This window comes from Centropristis striata, chromosome 8 (assembly GCF_030273125.1).
Source record: "Centropristis striata isolate RG_2023a ecotype Rhode Island chromosome 8, C.striata_1.0, whole genome shotgun sequence".
NCBI lineage: Eukaryota > Metazoa > Chordata > Actinopteri > Perciformes > Serranidae > Centropristis > Centropristis striata.
In genome coordinates this window covers 5,764,567-5,786,254 of record NC_081524.1, presented here as the reverse complement: position 1 = coordinate 5,786,254, position 21,688 = coordinate 5,764,567, and the positions used below count along the sequence as shown (strand labels likewise).

Sequence of the window (21,688 nt, the reverse complement as noted above, 5' to 3'; positions counted from 1 at the left end):
AAGACAAAAAGAGAGGATCAAATGAAAAGATCAGATCACTGCTGATGGTGAGACTTCATTATTAGCTTCAGATTTTCTTTTAATCTTCTGGAGATTTTTTCACAGAAATGTCTATTGTTTTAATACAATCACTTATTGCATTTTTGGCTGGGAAAAAAAAGCAAATGGTCCTCCAGAGACAGGACAAGAGCAACTTGAATTTTATTTCCTCTGAGAGATTTATTAGTGATGAAACAACACGGGGTCTATTTAGGGGAGTAACGCTCTTGTCTTAAAAACACATGCACCACAGGCCTTGTTTTTTTGGAAAGCGGGTGTGAAAGAGTACAGCCAGAACTGTTTCGCTTCAGTGGTTTCTCAAGAAGTTCTGCACACCTCAGACTCATTAAAATCTCTGACTCTCCAGTCAAGCAAACAACGCGAAATTTGGATAATTAGAAGCACAGGCGGATAAAATCCAGACATCTTAAAAGCTTTGGTCTCATCTCGAAAGCCATAACTCACGAAAAACAGTAGAAAAACATTACAAATCTGTAAATTCCTGTCAATATTTCTGCGTATTCAGATTTAAACTTAATGTATTCACATATACTAAACTTAGTTAGTATGTTACTCTGCAGCTGATCCCATGCCAGGGTCAGAAATGATCCAACACTGAATCCTCACTGGGTTCTTGCCTCCTGCTCCCAATTACTATTTTTAAGGCCTTGACAGCTAAATTTGACAGGGCAGACGTTTGTAGACCTATAATGTAAGACAAATGTTGCTAACGAGACATTCTGGGATGACATGTATAAAGTCAGATGATTGGATAATAACCCAGGTTAGCCACTGAGGGCCTCTGAAAAGAATTTGCCAAAGGAACTTCAGCTCTCTCTGCAACAAACCAGGATACTGAAAGAATGCTGAAACACATGGGGGACAAATTTTTTCGCAAATTGTCCAATATTCAAATTAAAACGTGAAAATCTCCAATAATAGAAATAATATTAATTGTGCAATTTGCACAGAAAAACCTCACAAAAAGTAAGATTCATTTCTCAGTGTTATTACTATTAATTTATATAACCAAGATGCAGATTATGCTGTCTATCTCTCAGTTTCGGGTTTGTAAAACTATCTATCTATCTATGTATCTATCTATCTATGTATCTATCTATCTATCTATCTATCTATCTATCTATCTATCTATCTATCCATCCATCCATCCATCCATCCATCCATCCATCCATCCATCCATGTATCTATCTATCTATCTATCTATCTATCTATCTATCTATCTATCTATGTATCTATCTATGTATCTATCTATCTATCTATCTATCTATCTATCTATCTATCTATCTATCTATCTATGTATGTATCTATCTATCTATCTATCTATCTATCTATCTATCTACCCATCTACCTATCTATCTAAGTTAACTTGTAAGTTAAAATAAGTCAGTTTTGGTTTTACATGACATGCAAACAGCTTTTAGTTTGAGTTTTATTTGACATGTATTTGTTATAGTCAAAAAATAAATGTAATATTGGAGCAATATTGTCCTTATCCACAAAACATAATTGAGAATGATTTTTGTTTTATGTGAGGGTAATTTTTTAAGAGACGGGGCTGATAAAACACAGGGCTCAAGAACTAATGTGACAGCTAGAGCACTAGTCTTATTTTTGAAATCTCAAAGTCTGAAATATAAAAAAATATAAAAAATATTGCATCACCAATAAGTTACCAGTTGTATCTGCTTCGGGTTATGTGAACTTGGGGGAAAGAAAGTATGATTTAGCACATCTGACAGGAATTATGTGATGCAGGAATGGGCAGTTTAAAAAAACAACTTTAAAGAGAAGAATTGCCTGCATTTTTCTTTCTGTAGCAGAAAATCACATCAGGCTGTTGGGCACTGTAGCTGCCTAGCAAACACCTACAGCTAACTTAGAGCCATGAGTATCAATAAAATAAAATAGTTATTTCAGATTTGTTAGAATTCTAACAAACATTACCACATATAGGACCGGGCACTTAACCAGATATGATGAAACTGCTATTTTAAATATGTTTACAGTGCAGTAACTTAACATATTTCATGCTCAAATGCATGTAAAACAGTATAAATAGGAATACAAAAGGTTTGAAGCATAAAAAACTGCAATTTCTTTTTTTTTTCAGTGCAAGAACAACAGACCAACATTAATTGCAAGAAGTAATTTTGTGCATTTTTACACTGCACTTTTAAGATTTCATGTTTTTGGTCATTTTGAGTCTTTTTTTGTTCATTTTGTGTCTTTTTTTGTTCATTTTGTGTCTTTTTTTGGTCATTTTGTGTCTTTTTTTTTTCATTTTGAGTCTTTTTGTCATTTTGTGTCTTTTTTGGTCATTTTGTGTCTATTTTGTGTCTATGTGTCTACAGTGCAGTAACTTAACATATTTCATGCTAAAATGCATGTAACAGTATGAATAGGAATACAAAAGGTTTGAAGCAAATAAAAAATAACCACTTACTGTGGTTTCTTTTTTTTCAGTGTCAGAACAGCAGACCAACATTAATTGCAAGAAGTAATTTTGTGCATTTTTACACTGCACTTTTAAGATTTCATGCTCAAATGCATGTAGTTGTACTGAGGGCCACTTCAAGTGGCCCGTATGCAGGCCCCGGGCCTCATGTTGCCCCTCCCTGGTCTATATAATACAGCTTGTACGGGTGTATCCCAATGAAATATGTGCAAAAGTGAGAGCATAACAAATACGGATTGAGGCCTGGCATGAACTTTGAACATGAGGGCCAAATAAAAAACACAGACATCCTCTTAAAAGCATACAAACAACAATGCATTTGAGATGTTTTTGTTGGGATTTTGTTCCGACCCTGTTTTCTGCCCACACGCAAGGGGAAACAGACAACAGACTGAGGTGCTGGCACTCCTCGGCTAAAAGCTAAAAAAACACGGGACCGGTGCCACTAGAACCGACTAAGTACATTTTCTAAGTGCTGTGAGAGTGTGACCACTCTTTCACCCACGTTCCAGATGAGCCAAACCTGCCTATAACCCCAATGAAGACCAGTTCAGTTAAAAGTTCTCCTGACTTTCTTTCAGTTCAGCAAGTACTTTGGATTTGGTGGCTTTTTTTGTGTCTGTTTCCACAGGGATAAGTAGCAACAAGGTTAAAAAAGATTGGCTAACCCTCTGGAGTCCATCTGTTTATTTAAAATACACTGAGCATGTTTTATTTACAGTGATAGCTTTATTTATTTATCATATGTAGACAAGCTGAGAAAGCTAGTTGAAAGTGCAATCATAGGAGCTTTTTACAGTGTGTCATTTATGATTAAAATGTGAATTTTCTTTGTACTAAACTATTGCTATTTTTAATTTACATGCAAATAGACATGATGTTGACGTTTTTGTAGTTATTTATTTATTTATTTCATTATTTTCTGCTGTTTTTTTTTGTGTATAAATTGTGAAAAAAAATCCCCACATTCCATAAAACCCAATGTCCTTTGTTTGTATTTTGGGTTTCTGGCAGCTTTATACTTGTAATAAAAAAAAATATATATAAAAAAAAATCTGACTGATACCCAAACTTGTGTGGAGAAAAAGGAGCCATGCATGTGATGTGAGGACGGACTAAAAAATGCTAAACAGAGACAGAAGTTAATGCATAGGAAGTTGACAAATTTCAACCAAAATCTCCTGAACTTCAGAGGTTTAAAAAGAGTTTGCAGCATGAATTTACTTATGGATTATAAAGAGTCTGGAAATGATAGGATTAGTATTTTCTGAATTCACATTGAGGCTTTTTTGTTAAACACACAAAGTGGAAACATACAAATAAGATACAGAAGAAAAAGAAACGAGCAGGGTATCCCTCTCCTCCTCTAAATACCCCCATATTGTACACAAACAGAAGATGATGAGCCAAAGATAAACAGATCGTTTACACTTCTGCAGGCTTGATTTGACATCAGCTGTGTGGATATTTACACGCTGGGCTGTTGCCAGCAAGTTAGCTCGAGCCTGCGTGTATTTGGACGTTTCCAGATGTGGATCTACATAATGTCCTTTGGTCAAAAGTGTACAAAACAAAGCAAAACTCACGGGTGCATCTGTTGTTGCCTTCTGGGTTCCTCATGCCAAAGTATCCCATGGGGCAGGAGGCGAGGCACACGCCTATCTGACGGATGTCGTTGCGCTCCAGGAATATGAAGAGCTTGGGTCTGCATTTAATGCAGCCGTTATACTCCGAGCATCGGTCACAGCCTTTGGGGCAAGATGGTGGCCCCTCAGTACTAACTGTGGGAACATAAACATGAACAGAGAGGAAGAAGGTTGAGGAAGGCAACAGAACAGCACGCTGTGTTATCATATAAAAGGATAATTGCTTCCAGACAGGTATGAATTTTAATAAGAATATTTTAACCCTTCATCGGGCAAAGAACTATATTTGGTAACTTCAGAAAAAATTCGAGAAAAAAGTTGCAAATTTACTAGATTAAAGTGGCAAATCTACAAGAAAAAAAGTCGCAGTTTTTAGCAGAACTGCGACAAAAAAATGAAAAGAAGATAAAAATAGATGTCTGGTAGGCAGATTTGACCCATTTCATCCCCCTGTTTATACTCCTGATGCTAAGCTAAGCTAACCAGCTGCTAGCTGTAGCTTTATATTCATCATACAAGTATGAAAGGGGTATTAACCCTTTATCGGGCAAAGAACTATATTTGGTAACCTCAGGTAATACTACGAGAAAAAAAGTTGAAAATTTACTAGATTAAAGTGGCAAACCTACAAGAAAAAAGTCGCAGATTTTAGCAGAACTGCGACGAAAAAAAAGAGATAATAATAGATGTCTGGTAGGCAGATTTGACCCATTTCATCCCCCTTTTCTAGTCCTGATGCTAAGCTAACTGGCTGCTAGCTGTAGCTTTATATTTATCATACAAGTATGAAAGGGGTATTAATCCTTTATCTGGCAAGAACTGTATTTGGTAACCTCAGGTAATACTACGAGAAAAAAGTAGCAAATTTACTAGATTAAAGTGGCAAACCTACAAGAAAAAAGTGGCAAATCTGCACAAAAAAAGTTGCAAATTTACGAGAAAAAATTGGAGGAAAAAGCAACTTTTTTCCCCCAGATTCACCACTTTAAATCTCATAAATCTGCAAATTTTTTTCTCGTAGATTTGCCACTTTAATCTCGTAAACTTTTTTCTCAAAATATTATTTTTGTATGTTTTTTTTTTACACATTCTGGCTGTATGTAATATCCTCCAATATTCTCTAGGGTTGAAATTTGGAATTTGCAAGTATTTCAATGAGTGTCCCATTAAGGGTTAAAAAGCATTTGTCAACTTTGTGCCTTTAAGAACAACACTGGGAACTTTAAATGTTGTGCCGGCGTTTCCACAGATGCAGCCATAAACCTGCCAGCGCTTTATCACTCCAGCAAGCACAGGTTAATGCCTGCAGCTTAATCTAACCAGGGGCCAGGCCAAACATCTTTGTTTGAACAGTTACTCACTGTTTACTTCAAACTGCTCGCCGGAGATCCTTAACAGATTTTTATTTGGAGAAAAAGATGGTAATTGAGTCTGACAGCCGACCGAGAGCCAGTCAAAATCAGGCAACTAACCTCTGAGAAGGCCTCTACTGGGGTCAGTCAGGAATGATTTGGGTAGCAGAAAGCTGCAATAGTAACGGACGTGGCCAAGAAAGAAATACTGCCGGTGTTTTTTTTATATATATATACACTACAGGCCAAAAGTTTGGAAGCAAGATCAAATTTGTACAAAAAAAGATCATAGTTTAACTGCTATACTTTGCAACAAAATAAACATGATTATGATAATAAAGAGTCACCTATTAGAACACATTTTTACTATAATTATCAGGTCTTTTTGCTTCAATTTTAGCTATTTCTGTGGTAGTTTGTCAGAGATATGAACAAAGTGGAGATTTATTGGGATTTTTGTTTCCAAACTCTCAAAAGCCAAAGTGTTAAAGTGAATAATGTGGTTTCAGCGGGTTAATATGGCGCCCTTTCTGGTTGACCTCAGTTTGACATTTTGTGCAGTCGCTACTGACCGGCTAATGTGACCGGCTAATGTGACCTGCTAATGTGTTACTGGCTAATGTGACCTGCTAATGTGCTACTGGCTAATGTGACCTGCTAATGTGCTACTGGCTAATGTGACCTGCTAATGTGACCTGCTAACGTGACCGGCTAACGTGACCAGCTAGTGTGTGACTGGCTAACGTGCGACCGGCTAATGTGACTGGCTAATGTGCAACCGGCTAATGTGACCGGCTAACGTGACCGGCTAATGTTTGACCGGCTAACATGACTGGCTAATGTGCGACCGGCTAACGTGACTGGCTAATGTGCGACCGGCTAATAAATGTGATTATGATATAAAGAGTCACTTATTAGAACACATTTTTAGTATAATTATCAGGTCTTTGGCTTTTTATTGCTTAGACTTTGTGTATCCTTCTTTCCTTAATGTATAAATCTGAACTCTTGTTTCTTTACTCAGCTGCTTCAATTTTAGCCGTTTCTGTGGTAGTTTGTCAGAGATATTAACACAGTTGAGATTAATTGGGATTTTTGTATCCAAACTCAAAAGCCAAAGAGCTAAAGTGAATAATGCAAACTGTGATTTGTTTTTTTACTTCTGCCCTGAAGTTGTGACTCTTCCAAATCTTCTCAACCCTAAAACTAAGCCCTTCTTTTCTTTTGTTAACATTTATTCAGCAATGGTCTGGTAGCATCAATTTATACCTAAAGGTCAATGGAGGAAAATGGTTCAATTCAATAAAGGTAAAGTATGATCATGCAGTAAATATCCAAAATATATATAAAAAAATCCAAATAATCCACACTGTTTTTTAAGAAAGCTATTGTGACCAGAAAATTTAAGTTGCTTCCAAACTTTTGGCCTGTAGTGTTGTGGTACCAAACAGCAAGTATGCCCCTGTTCTCCGTCTGAAAATGCACTGCAGATGGATTCACTTCACGTCATTGTATTCCCAGACTTTTTATTTGTTTATCAAATTCCCTCATCTTCCAAAAAGGCACAGCCGGCGTATCACCGGTTGCGTTACACGCAGCCACTCATCTAAATAATTTCTAGGAAAAAGGGTGTCAAAGTGCACATCCTTTTTCTAGGAGCCATTCAGAGACAAAACCACAGTCGTCAGAGCTGATTTACGTTCCTGTACTGTATCGGCTCTAAATATACATACAGCAATCCATCCACCATCCTGCCTCCCAGAGATAAGTTGCATGGTAAAAGCGTTAAAAGGGTTCTCCCATGAACAGATTACACAATGCATGAGTCAACCTTCAAATGCAGCAATTACAGCCAGGTCTTGTTGCTCGCTATCACAGATGAAAAAACTAATAACGGCCCTGGGGAGTAATCTTTAACCACAGCAGAGGTGGAGTAGACGAATCGGAGAATGCTGTTTTCTAAACTGTTTGTGACACGTGATGGATTGAAAAAGACAGTTTGTGCTGTTTGAAGCAACTCTGAGGGTTTCAGTTTGACACTGAATTCATCCAGTGAGGGAGATTAACATCACTAAATCTCCCTCACTGGATGAATTCAGTGTCAAACTTCTTCCTGTAGATTTGCCACTTTAATCTCGTAAATTTGCAACTTTTTTCTCAAAATATTACCTGAAGTTACCAAATATAGTTCTTTGCCCGATAAAGGGTTAATACCCCTTTCATACTTGTATGATAAATATAAAGCTATAGCTAGCAGCCGGTTAGCTTAGCTTAGCATCAGGACTAGAAACGGGATCTATTATTATCTTTTTTTTCCAATTGGAGTTTTGTGTCAAACAATTTCTTGGTTGGTCTATCTATTTATTGAAAATACACTGAGCATGTTTTATTTACAGTAATAACTTTATATATCATATGTAGACAAGCTGAGATTGCTAGTTAAAGGTGCAATCATAGGATCTTTCACAGTGTGACATTTATGTTTCTAGACCATTTTTAAACTTTGAATCTTCCTTTCTACAATGAAAACTATTACTATTTTTTAATTTACATGCAAAAAGAATGTTTTATAGTTGCATTATTTATTTTTCATGCTGTTTTTATGTGTATAAATAGTTTTTAAAAATGGTGTATTTCCATAGAAACCTGAGTCTTTTGTTTGTATTTTGGGTTCATGGCAGCTTTATACTTTTAATTTTAAAAAAGAAGAATAATCTGACTGATAGCCAAGTTTGTGGAGAAAAAGGAGCCATGCATGTGATGTAAGGACAGACTGAAAGATGCTAAACAGAGACAGAAATGAATGCATAGGAAGTTGACACATTTGAACCAAAATCTCCTGGACTTCAGAGGTTTAAAGAAGCTGTAAAGCAGAAGTGTAGACTGCAGACCTTCATATCTGGAGGGGGAAAGCCTCAAATTGCTGTGACGCTGTAGAGGGCGCTCATGTATATGGTGAGTGACCCAAATCCTTCTGTCCTCATTACTACGGCACATGACAAACTGTGATGGCATTTAAGGTCATAGCAAGTGCATATACCAGGGATGGGCAACTTAAATGCTGGGGGGCCACAACACTACCACAGGGCCACATATAGGACCATGTACTTAACCAGATATGATGAAACTGCTATTTTAAATATGTTTACAGTGCAGTAACGTAACATATTTCATGCTCAAATGCATGTACACTGCAAAAAAGGTGTGTCTAAAAACCAGATAAAAACACTAAATCTGAGGGAAATGATCTTGCTGCATGGACAGATAATTTCACTTGACAAGATTTATTAAATTAAGATTATTAAATCTAGAATTAAGCATGTTGTACTTAGTCTTAAAACAAGATAAATTATCTAACACTTCTAAATCTAAGTTTGTTTTATCTTAAGAACCAAATAATTTGCAATGTATAACAGTATAAATAGGAATACATTTGAAGCAAATCAAAAATGTGAATCATTTTATTCATTTTGTGTCTTTTTTGTCATTTTGTGTCTTTTTTGGTCATTTTGTGTCTATTTGTTTATTTTGTGTCTATTTGTTTAAAGTGCAGTAAATTAACATGTTTCATGCTCTAATGCATGTATAACAGTATAAATAGGAATACAAAAGTTTTGAAGCAAATAAAAAATAACCACTTACTGTGATTTCTTTTTGTTTTCAGTGCAAGAACAGCAGACCAACATTAATTGCAAGAAGTAATTTTGTGCATTTTTACACTGCACTTTTAAGATTTCATGCTCAAGTAATATGATGAAACTGCAATATTTAATGTTTAAAGTGCAGTAAATTAACATATTCCATGCTCAAATGCATGTATAACAGTATAAATAGGAATACAAAAGGTTTGAAGCATAAAAAACTGTGATTTTTTTTTTTCAGTGCAAGAACAGCAGACCAACATTAATTGCAAGAAGTAATTTTGTGCATTTTTACACTGCACTTTTAAGATTTCATGCTCAAATGCATGTAGTATGCATGTACTGAGGGCCACTTCAAGTGAGGGTGAGGCCCGTATGCGGCCCACGGGCCTCCAGTTGCCCATCCCTGGCATATATACCGTGAAAATGTTCAGTTTCTATGGAACCAACGTCAGTTCTTCCTCCCCACTATGTGTGATTTTAATAAAACCACATCTGTTACTGCGGCCAGTCATGGTATTATATGAATTCTGGTTCACTGGGGTTGGGGTGAGCTTGGCATTGGCTGAAAGCTCCTTGTGTGTAAAGGAAGAATTATTTCAAAGCTGACAGTAACACCAGTACTCAGGCTCTAAGGCCAGAGATATACTGCGAGTCGGGGCTGAGCAGCGTCTTTGTGGTTGCGTGAGGTCAGAAAAATGCTTCCAACAACAGCGGCAGCACGCTCCAATCGAGAGCTTAGGACTGTCAGGTACTCGTTCCATTATGTGCCCACGGAGAAAGACACAAAAAGAGTGATGGCTTTGAGGGCGAATCCATCAAAACCCCCTCTATAAACAATCCTAATACCCATAAAAGTTTTACATGAACTGAGAGAGGCGAGATCTTAAAAAGAGGAAGAAAGACGAGCCATTGAGGGGAAACACTGAACCTAACATAACCCGTGCAGGAAAAACAAATAAGAATGCTGAGAAAATAAACAAACTGTTATCTTTACTTTGCTTGTTAAATGTTTACAAGACATCCACCACTGTGACTCAGACCGCAGAAATGAAAGACAGCAGTGCTGAAGAGGAATAGAGGAAAAAGAGAGCAAAACAAAGTGAGAGAGAAAGGACTCACCTATGCACTGCAAAAAAGCCAACTTGTATTTTTTGGCCTAAAACAGTGATTTCATTTGGTAAAACTTGGAAATATAAATTACTGACATTTAGGGCAATAATGTAAGTTAGCACAACAAAGGAAGCCAGTTGTCTGCTCAAAAACAAGTTGGTGAGTTGTTGTTATTTATATCTTTAAGTTGGGGTTCACAACAAGGGACAATAGTTCTGATAACTCTTATTTCTTTGTTGTGAAATTTGGTCATTAGCGAAAGCTAGCGGCTAACTGATGCTAGCGGCTAACTGATGCTAGCGGCTAACTGATGCTAGCGGCACTGCTTGTTACAGCTACAAGAGTAGCCATTAGCGTATCAATGCTAACTCAAAATTGTGCTCACAACATTGTAGTCAAAACATGAGGGGTGTAATATTTTGAGAAAAAAGTTGACAAGATTAAAGTGGCAAATCTACAGAATTGTGAGATTTAAAGTGGTGAATCTGTGAGAAAAAAAGTTGCTTTTTTACCACTTTTTAACGTAATACCCCTTTCATGCTTGTATGATGAATATAAAGCTACAGCTAGCAGCCGGTTAGCTTAGCTTAGCATCAGGAGTAGAAACAGGGGGATAAAATGGGTCAAATCTGCCTACCAGACATCTATGATTATCTTTTTTTTAATTTCGTCGCAGTTCTGCTAATTGGAGTTATGTGTCAAACTACAACAGTCACTGCACCTGGAAAGAAATAAAACTGAGGCTTTCAGTTTGACACTGAATTCATCCATTGAGGGAGATTTAGTGATGTTGACCCTCTGGAGTCCGTCTATTTATTGAAAATATACGTTTTTTCTTGTAGATTTGCCACTTTAATCTAGTAAATTTGCAACTTTTTTCTCTAAATATTACCTCATTTTGATATCCACTGAAGCTACCGAATATAGTTCTTCGCCCGATAAAGGGTTAACCATAAAAAAAATATACCGATATCATCGTGAACGATACGATATGACTCACCCCGTCTCTGCCTTCTCGCCTTGGAGAGCTTCAGAGCATCGTTGTGACCCATGGAGCCGAGGAAGACCATTGCCAGCGCCACCAGTCCCAGCTGCATAGTCCCTGTTGCCTTCAGGGTCCCCCCCTGCGACCAGATGGATCAGGTGGGGGGGGGGGCCCTTCCTCTGTGGGACAGGTGGATCCTCTCTCTGCTGCAGAAACACAAGATCCCTCCTCTCTCTCTCTCTTGTTTGTGCTGCTGCTCTCTTTCTCTCTCTGTCTCTCTGTATCTTTTCTCTCTAGTGGCTGCTGCGTCCGCTAGTCTGTGCAGTGGAGGGTGATGCAGCGGAGGTTGGAGGTCCAAAAAAGCCCGAGGCACAACAAGCCATCACGCTGGTGGAGGGAGTAGACAGTGCAGGGTTGGAGGAGGAGGAGGAGAGAACGGAGAGGAGAGACTGTGGAACTTCTGGTGGTTCAACCCATGAAGCTCCTGGTGGGCTGGCAGCGAAGCAGGGAACCCGCTGTTTGAAGAGGCTCTGATGTCAGTGAGAGCCGGAGAGCCTCACCAGCACGAGTCTTATTAGAGAGACGCTGGAATAAGAGGCTGCAGATTGAGAAAAGATGGATGCAGGTTCTTGACTGTGTGTGACAACACGTCTGCTAGTACCAGGACCTGCTGAGACAGACAGACAGACAGACAGACAGACAGACAGACAGACAGACAGATGGGGAACAGGTTTAGAGGAAGGGTACGGGTCGATATAAAGCATGGGTCTCAAACTCACGGCCCGCGGGCCAATTGCGGCCCTCGCGACGATATTTTGTGGCCCCCACCTTGATATGAAAGTTTAATGTGAGTTTTATATGAATGGTACTTTACCGTGTTGTGTGTGGAAGGTCCCTTTCTTTACTTTTTTTGGTAATTTTGTGTCTTTTTTTGATCATTTTATGTCTTATTTAATAATTTTGTGTCTTTTTTTGGTAATTCTGTGTCTTTTTTTGGTAATTGTGTCTTTTTTAAAATAATTTTGTGTCTTTTTTGGTAATTGTGTCTTTTTTGGTAATTGTGTCTTTTTTTAAATAATTTTGTGTCTTTTTTGGTAATTGTGTCTTTTTGGTCATTTTTGGGGTTTTTTTTCGTCATTTTGTGTCTTTTTTGGGTCATTTTGTTTTGTTTTTTTAAATAATTTTGTGTCTTTTTTGGTCATTTTGTGTATTTTTTTGTCATTTTTTTGTCATTTTGTGTCTTTTTTTTTGGTCATTTTGATACTGCCTCCAGCGGCCCCCAGGTAATTTGAGTTTGAGACTCCTGATATAAAGGAATACTTTTTGCGAAATATGTATTTGTTTTCTTGCTGAGAGTTAGATGAGGTGCTTGATTGTCATTTATGGTGGTAGTTGGTGTTACTGCATACATTGATTTCGCACCAATACAAGGCTTTAAAATGAAATAAATAAACAGTTACATTTCATACCACACCACACATGCACGTTTTTTGAATAATTCTTGATCTTTGTGTTTCTACCATCAGTAAGTAGGCTGAGTTGTTAAATTTCTGTTTAATTTGTTATTTCTACTGTTAAAAGTCCTGTTATGAATAATATGGAACAATTACTTGTATATAATGTGTTGAGTCTGCATATGTTTTTAATTTGGAACGTTTCCCGGCTCGACCTGACACAGTTCTGTCAGAAACAGACTAGGTGCGTATTTTTATCAGAGCGGTGCGGAGAGCTGTGATCGGCTCTGGCGTCGCGGCCGCAACGCAGCACAGCTGCACCGGTGGAATCAATTATAAGTGAAAGTCTCTGCTCCGTACTGCAGCAGAGTCACGGCACACAGCAACAAGACTTCACTTATCACCTGCTGGGTTTAGATGGAGAGCGATATCGGTTAGCGGTTAGCGAGGATTTGGTGTCAAAGTGAAGAGCAAAAGTACCTTATTGGCAACATTTAAACCAAGTCAATGAATATCTATTCTTGTAAAAATGTCTGGTGTAATCTGTAACACCGGTGATACACCAAATCCGTCACCATGGCAACCCCAGTGTTAAGCCTTAACCCTTAATAGGGCACTCATTGAAATACTTGTAAATTCCAAATTTCAATCCTAGAAAATATTGGAGGATATTTACATACTGCCAGAATGTGTAAAAACAAAAACATACGAAAATAATATTTTGATAAAAAAGTTTACGAGATTAAAGTGGCAAATCTACAAGAAATAAATGCGCAGATTTATGAGATTTAAAGTGGTGAATCTGCGAGAAAAAAGTTGCTTTTTTCCCACTTTTTTCTTGTAAATCTGCGACTTTTTTCTTGTAGATTTGCCACTTTAATCTCGTAAATTTGCAACTTTTTTTCTTGAAATATTAATAGAAACGGGGGTGAAATGGGTCAAATCTGCCTACCAGACACCTATTATTAGCTCTTTTTTTTTTCATCGCAGTTCTGCTAAAATCTGCAACTTTTTTCTTGTAGATTTGCCACTTTAATCTAGTAAATTTGCAACTTTTTTCTCGAAATATTACCTGAAGTTACCAAATATAGTTCTTCGCCCGATAAAGGGTTAATACCCCTTTCATGCTTGTATGATAAATATAAAGCTACAGCTAGCAGCCGGTTAGCTTAGCTTAGCATCAGGACTAGAAACATGGATGAAATGGGTCAAATCTGCCTACCAGACTATCTATTATTATCTTTTTTTTTTTTGTTGCAGTTCTGCTAATTGGAGTTAGGTGTTTGGAGCTGTTTATTGGTTGGTGCAATGACTTCATGAATGCTACAGCAATACTACAACCATCATTGCACCTGGCAAGAAATAAAACATTGCAACATGTACTTTTTAATTCTTTGTTTTTTGTACAGATTTAGCTTTAGAATTGTGTTTCTTCGGACAATGTCAGGCTAGATTTATCCCCCTTTTTCCAGTGTTTGTGCTGGCTGCAGCTTCATATTTATCGTGCAGATCAATCTTCTGATCTGTCCTTTAGCAAGGGAGAAAATTTGCCTATTTCCCATAGTGTCAAACTATGTTTTCAATGTGTTGTTACAGTAGTAATAGAATAATGTGCCATCAACACATTTGCACCCCAAAGCGGCAAAATTTAATTCTAAACCTGTGCAACAAGAATATACTGCTTGGCCTGCATTTACTGTATTTAACCCTTTATCTGGCAAAGAATTATATCGGGTAACTTCAGGTAATATTTCGAGAAAAAAGTTGCAAATTTACTAGATTAAAGTGGCAAATCTACAAGAAAAAAAGGCCCAGGTTTTAGCAGAACTGCGACAAAAAAAAAAGATAATAATAGATGTCTGGTAGGCAGATTTAACCCATTTCATCCCCCTGTTTCTAGTCCTGATGCTAAGCTAAGCTAACCGGCTGCTAGCTGTAGCATTATATTTATCATACAAGTATGAAAGGGCTATTAACCCTTTATCGGGCAAAGAACTATATTTGGTAACTTCAGGTAATATTTCGAGTAAAAAAGTTGCAAATTTACCAGATTAAAGTGGCAAATCTACAAGAAAAAAAGTTGCACATTTATGAGATTTAAAGTGGCAAATATGCGCAAAAAAAGTGGGAAAAAAGAAACTTTTCTCCCAGATTCACCACTTTAAATCTCATAAATCTGCAAAAAATTTTCTCGTAGATTTGCCACTTAATCTCGTAAACTTTTTTCTCAAAATATTATTTTCGTATGTTTTTTTTTACACATTCTGGCTGTATGCAATATCCTCCAATATTCTCTAGGGTTGAAATTCAGAATTTGCAAGTATTTCAATGAGTGCCCTATTAAGGGTTAATGTGGTGAATCTGCAAGAAAAAAAGGTGCTTTTTTCCCACTTTTTTCTCGTAAATCTGCGACTTTTTCTCTTGTAGATTTGCCACTTTAATCTAGTAAATTTGCAACTTTTTTCTCGAAATATTACCTGAAGTTACCAAATATAGTTATTTGCCTGATAAAGGGTTAAATCTCATAAATCTGCACTTTTTTTTTTCTCGTAGATTTGCCACTTTAATCTCCTAAACTTTTTTCTCAAAATATTATTTTCGTATGTTGTATGTAATATCCTCCAATATTCTCTAGGGTTGAAATTTGGAATTTGCAAGTATTTCAATGAGTGGCCTATTAAGGGTTAAGTATTTCCAGATAATTTAGAAATCTCTGTAATCTGAAGAAGTTAACTCTGACCGGCTAATTTAAATAATCAGTTGTGGATGGAACAAAGGGGAACTAAAAGCTACAAACACTTTGGGGTCACAGGCGTTTCGAGCTGTATTTGGACTTCGATGATGAATTAAGTGTGTTTGTTTTGAAAATACAGTGAAGTCAACTCTCTCTGGGAAATGCAGCACACACTGGAACTGAAGGCCTTTGTCATATTTGGAGCTGAGATCTTTTTTAGATAGTGTCATGCGCTGCCTGTATTTACAGCTCTTGTGTGAAGAGGACACACAGAACATGTTAGGATCTGAGCAATGGGAGGTCCTCCCTCGCAGCTCAATAAAGAAAAATAGGACCATATTTGGCTGTTGAGTTGGTTGTGGCTCTGAATCACACTAAGGACAATGCCATTTGGTGCGTCTAAACATTCCAGCAGGCAACATTACATTCTTTGTTTAAGTATAAATCAAAAGCGACAAAATAATTTCACATTTCACCATTTTCATTTTGACAGGACTGACCAAAAGTATTTCCAAACAGGATTTATGCTCGACGCCAGAAATAACATGAAAATTATATAATAGAAATTACATAATTTTTTCTTTTTATTTCTAACGGATGCACGCGGGTACAAATGAATCCCTTATTGATTTACAGTCCATGTGATAATGACAAGACATTAGACAAGCTGCACTCTGTTTCAGCACTGAAATGGACATATTGACTTAAGATTAATGTGAGTTTAATTATTTTTTGGAGCTAAATCGAGTTAAGTAGAGCCACTTGTAAATGGGGGCATCTGTTGAAGCCTGTTGGTGCTGAATGAGCCACAAAATACAGAATTTCTCAATCATAAAGACTCACTAACTACAAAAAATGAAGTTTCTTTTCTAATCATAACATTTCCATACACTGCAAAAAAAGAAAAGTTGGGTGAACTCAAAATTTCAAGGCAACAAACTTCGATAAAATTTTAAGTTGGACAATTAAACAAAATATTTTAAGTTTTGTTTTTGAGTTTGCTCAACTCTGAATTTCTCTGGCACGATTGTAACGCCGCTATGAAATGTCAGCTAATGTTGTGACCACAATTTTGAGTTAGCATTGATATGCTAATGGCTACTCTTGTAGCTGCAACAAGCAGCGCCGCTAGCATCAGTTAGCCGCTAGCATCAGTTAGCCGCTAGCTTTCGCAAATGAGTTAAAAGAGTTAGCAGAACTATTGTCCCTTGTTTTGAACCCCAACTTAAAGATATAAGTAACAACAACTCACAAACTTGTTTTTGAGCAGACAACTGGCTTCCTTTGTTGTGCTAACTTACATTATTGCCCTAAATGTCAGTAATTTATATTTCCAAGTTTTACCAAATTAAATCACTGTTCCAGGCCAAAAAATACAAGTTGGCTTTTTGCAGTGTAGCATCAGAACACAGGGCCACTTGTGTCCTTTCCTAATTGGGAAACACTTGAGACTCTCTTCCCCACCAGTATGTTGATTTACTTCTTAACACTTAATGACTCACATTGTCACTGACGCCTCTCGGCTCAAGTCATATTTACAAGAATGAGCCAAAAGAGTGGCGCAGCCAGTCTTCTGCAGCACCTGTTACTTGAGAGAGTGATGATTGGAGAATGGGACATGCTAAGTCTCTGGATCACTCACAACATAACCTTTCCAGCACTGAGTAACTCAGGATTTGTGCCAGAGACTCTTTCATAACCCGCACTCCTACGACTCTGTGCAACCTGCCAGAAGCTCACCTCAGCCCATCCATATCTGCTCTCACACACCGTGGAGATAAGAGACAGGATCGGGCTGTTAACTTACACAGAGAGAGAGAACATCTTCAGTGCAAGGCTCGTTTTTTGTTTTTTTTTTATGAACATCCAGCTCAGCAGGCAGCTGTGGCTCTCCTGGGCCACCTGTATGTTTTTAAAGTTTTCTATCTCTGCTCCCTCATTCGTTAAACCAGGGGTCTCAAACTCAAATTATCTGGGGGCCACTGGAGGCAGTGTCAAAATGACAAAAAAAAGTCACAAAAAAGGCACATAGTTACCAAAAAATAAACAAAATTACCAAAAAGACACACAATTTAAAAAAGACACAAAATGACTGAAAAAACATTTCTTAAAAAAGACAAAAAAAGACAAAAAATTACCAAAAAAATACAAAATGACCAAAAAATACACAAAATTACCAAAAAAAGACACAGAATTACCAAAAAAGACATAAAATTATTAAAAAGACACACATTTATTTAAAAAAGACACAAAATTAATTTAAAAAAGACACAAAGTTACCAAAAAAGACACAAAATTACCAAAAAAGACACACAATTAAAAAAAAGACACAACATGACCGTAAAACATTACTTAAAAAAGACACAAAACGACAAAAAAAATACACAAAATTACCAAAAAAAGACACACAATTACAAAAAAAGGCACAAAATTATTTTTAAAAAAGTCACAAAATTACCACAAAAAAAAGACACAAAATTACCAAAAAAGTAATTAAAGGGACCTTCAACACAAAAAGGTAAAGTGCCATTCACATAAAACTCACATTAAACTTTTATATCAAGGTGGGGGCCACAAAATATCGTCACGAGGGCCTCAATCGCCCCGCGGGCCGCAAGTTTGAGACCCCTGCATTAACTGTGTGGCTTTCCTCACCATCAGCCACATGCAGCTCAGCCCAATGAAACTAAGCCCCGCTCATCAAATAGTCAGGAGATTAAATTGCCTCCTTTGTAAGTCCAAAGTTTGATCTATCAATTATTCAGGCCGTGAAAGGGAGCTCCCACTCTGGGAATTTATTGAACTTGAGAAGGTGCCACAACTCTGAGCTCAGAGTTTCAAATCCTGCAACCTGTCGATGAACTTTTCGCCTGTGACTGAACCTGCTGGCTTTTTTAACACATATTTACGGGCTGAACACAGATCAGAATGAATGCCAAAATCTCTCAATCGCACACAAACTGAGGAGGTTATGGGAGGACAGTAATAGCAGAATTTGCATTGGCTACAACGGACACAGAAGCCAAAGAAACGACAAAAAAAGGCACAAACTTCAGATGCTTTGTGACCAAACGTTGAAACCAAAAAGTCCCTGCAACATGTGGCCCCACACTAACCTCAAAACACTCTTGTTTTTAAATATAAAAAATTATTTTTAAGTGGCATCTGCTTCGTGGACTCCAAAAGTGGAGTTTGCGGTAAATTCTGGCTCCCTAAATAAGCACATTTTTCCCCCCAAATTTGGCTGCCCGTGTGTGTAGCAAAAACAGCAACAGCAACAGGAATCTGTGGGTGATTTCGCCCAGTTATAGTGACCATTCATGTGCAATTTATTTTTGATTTTCAGAAAATCCCTAATTTCTACATCCAAGCCGTAAATTCAAGCAGGGTGCTAGCCAACCTAGCCCACAATGAAAACAGAGGAATAAGAAATAATGCAGCAGAAAAGCGAGGATAGGGAAATGAGTATTATTAGCACGTATGCATGCTTTTAAGTCAAGTCAAACTTTATTTATAAAGCACATTTAAAACAACCAGGGTTGACCAAAGTGCTGTACAGATAAAAAATAGATAGAAAATTTTAGTATATCGTTTTTGCAAGATTTAGGCCTAAAACGCCTGGAAAAAATGCCTGTAAAACCTATATTTGAGAGCTTATACATGTGGCTTTTATAAGAAGTTGAGTTTATTTGTCCAAATCCTCAATAAAGTTGTTTTTTTTTTAAATCAACATGTTGCATTGCAACACTCCCACATGTATTCTGATGCATTTCAGTGGCCAAGAGACTAAAAATATGTGGAAAAAACTAAAATTCTACAAAACGACGTATCCGCTCTCTTAAATGGGTTAAAAGCCAGGGAGAAAAAGTGTGTTTTTACCTTTTAATCTAAATCTGTCCAGTATAAAAGCCTGTCCACAGTGTGGACAACACCTGGCTGCACCAACAGAAGCCTTAACCATTTTCTTAATGACTTCCTCTGCTCTGCAGCTTAAAGAGTTCAGGCAGCGAGAGGTCAAACCATCATCTGCAGCCTCTTCCTCCACTCAAACCAGCACCAGACCTTTTCAGCTTTCATGTAGGACTAAAGCTGCAGCAGTCAGACGGCTGAGCTTGTACAGCTCAGTTGAGCACATTTCAGCTTTGCCTCAGAGGCTCCGCACACCATGCTGGATTACAGCTGTTTGCATTGCACAGCTCCTCCGGGAGAAGGAAAAAAAATCAAGTGCAGATCCCCACCTGTCCCCCATCCAGCATCTCTAACACTGAGACTCTCCTGTTGTTTTTCTATCACTTTAAAACGGGGGAGGATGACATTTATGGAGCTCCAGATGATGACAAGGAGCAAGTGTGTGCGTGTGTGTGTGCGTGTGCATGTGCGCGCGCGCCTGTGTATGGATAGATGCTGTAAAAGACAGTATGGAATCTCTCGCTACTGGTTAACTTCAGTTTAACCAGAAGAAAGAACTGTCCAAATGTGATTTTTCTATCTTTTTATTACACTTGTGTGATTAATATAGGGCAAGTTTTTTAAAAATATATTTGAGTTAAAAGTTGCATTAGCAATAAAGACGATTAAAAATGGGTCATTTAGAGTCTCAAGTTTGAATTTTCCACTAGGAAAATGTTATTCATTGCAAAATTAAACGATTTTCAAAATCAGAGGCATACATAATAATAATTATAATAATAAAAATGACGATAATATTGCTCAATTGACATATTGAAACAAGGAAAGAACGTTTTATAGGTGTTAAGGCTACAATAAAGTCATTTTACATTAAAAAAATAAATAATTCTAGATTAGTTATAACAAAGTTTAACCCCGAATTATGACATTTATCCGTAAGAAATCGCGTTAAATTGTTAAATGAGTGATTAGAAATAGTAAAATGTGAAATAAGAATGACCCACCTGTACAGCGGGGTCTCCGGGTAATGCTGTTCATTGAGCAGTCGGCACTCAATTTCCTTTTTTATAAGGGAAAATCCGTTACTTGTTTGGTCACAAAGAACTCCTCCTACAGGATACCCCCATGCAACATTTCTCTGTCATCATTTAAAAAGGCATATGATTTCATTTTTTCTTTTTTCACATCTGTCACAATTTTCGAGGCAACTTCCTAGCACGCTCTGCAGAGGATGCACAAGACAGAAAATGTGCAAAGGATTGAAAATAAATCCCTTCAGTAAAAGATTATATGCATGAAAAAATGTATATATCCCGATGAACTTTGCCACTTTATATTTCGTCTTCTGAAGTCAGGAATCGTGTTTGCACTCAAGCTCCAGCGAGTTGCGCTTTTTAAATCCCACTTTGGAGCGTCGAACTGCATCCAACTCAGACAAGTAGTTACACAGCCGTGATATTTGCATCCAAACCCCAGCACTGCCAGCGGGCATTACAGGCCCCACCCCTCAAATTCTCACTGAGAGATGAAAAACCTGCGGTGGACTCATGCAAGTGTCGCTGTTAAACAACTAACATTTTACAAAATGCACATTTATTCCCTCATTTGGTGTAATTTAATAAAGCCTTTCTGGTAACGCTTTATATTAAAGTCCTTGTAATAACCACTAATTAACAAGTAATAAGGCCCTTGTAAGTCCTTGCAAGATGCTTATTAACATTATTGTGTGTTTATAAGCTTATATAAGTGTTAATGATGGCATTACAAACACCCATGACCCACCCATTATGTCTTTGCCTTTATTAATCTTATTTTGTTTGCTTATTGATATTAAAATATACTTTATTGCTCATCTATTATAAGTTAACTATAAGTAAACTATGCTTTTTGCAACTACTGGATCTAAAGTGAGAACAATGCCTCATTACTTGTTAATTAATGGTTATTAAGGACCTTATTATAAAGCGTTACCGACTTTCTTTCTCTATTGTGCCTTCATCCTTCAACCAACTTGACTTTTTTATACTCAAAAAGGCACCTGACAACACCAGAACTGGACCCATATTTATTTCATTTACACAACCTTCATTTTACCATGAAAGGCCCATTAAGACAAATTATCTGCAGAAAGGATGGAGCAAAAAAAGCAACCCACAGGGGGAAAAAAGCATGATATATATTAAAGATAGAATGTGTAAGTTTTCTGCATTAAAATATCTAAAAACAACAAGACCTATTTTACATTTTTTTTTTCAATTTTGTACATTTTTCCAGGAATTTTAGACCTTTGGGTTCGGGATAATTTTAATCAAGGTAACAATCTGTTTCATTTTGCCGCC

The 21,688-nt window shown here is 37.2% G+C and overlaps 1 protein-coding gene across 1 annotated transcript in view; it reads right to left on the bottom strand.

Annotated features, from left to right (window-relative positions):
* The window catches only part of rspo1 (R-spondin 1), a 34,812-nt gene extending 14,043 nt beyond the window's left edge, over positions 1-20,769 (bottom strand). The window contains exons 1-3 of the mRNA XM_059338438.1: positions 20,354-20,769; positions 11,268-11,922; positions 4,102-4,296 (exon numbers count right to left, since the gene is read on the bottom strand). Coding sequence (XP_059194421.1) covers positions 4,102-4,296; positions 11,268-11,364 — 292 coding nt within the window. The 5' untranslated portion in view covers positions 11,365-11,922; positions 20,354-20,769. The remainder of the gene's footprint in view (positions 1-4,101; positions 4,297-11,267; positions 11,923-20,353) is intronic.
* Positions 20,770-21,688: the final 919 nt, after the last annotated feature.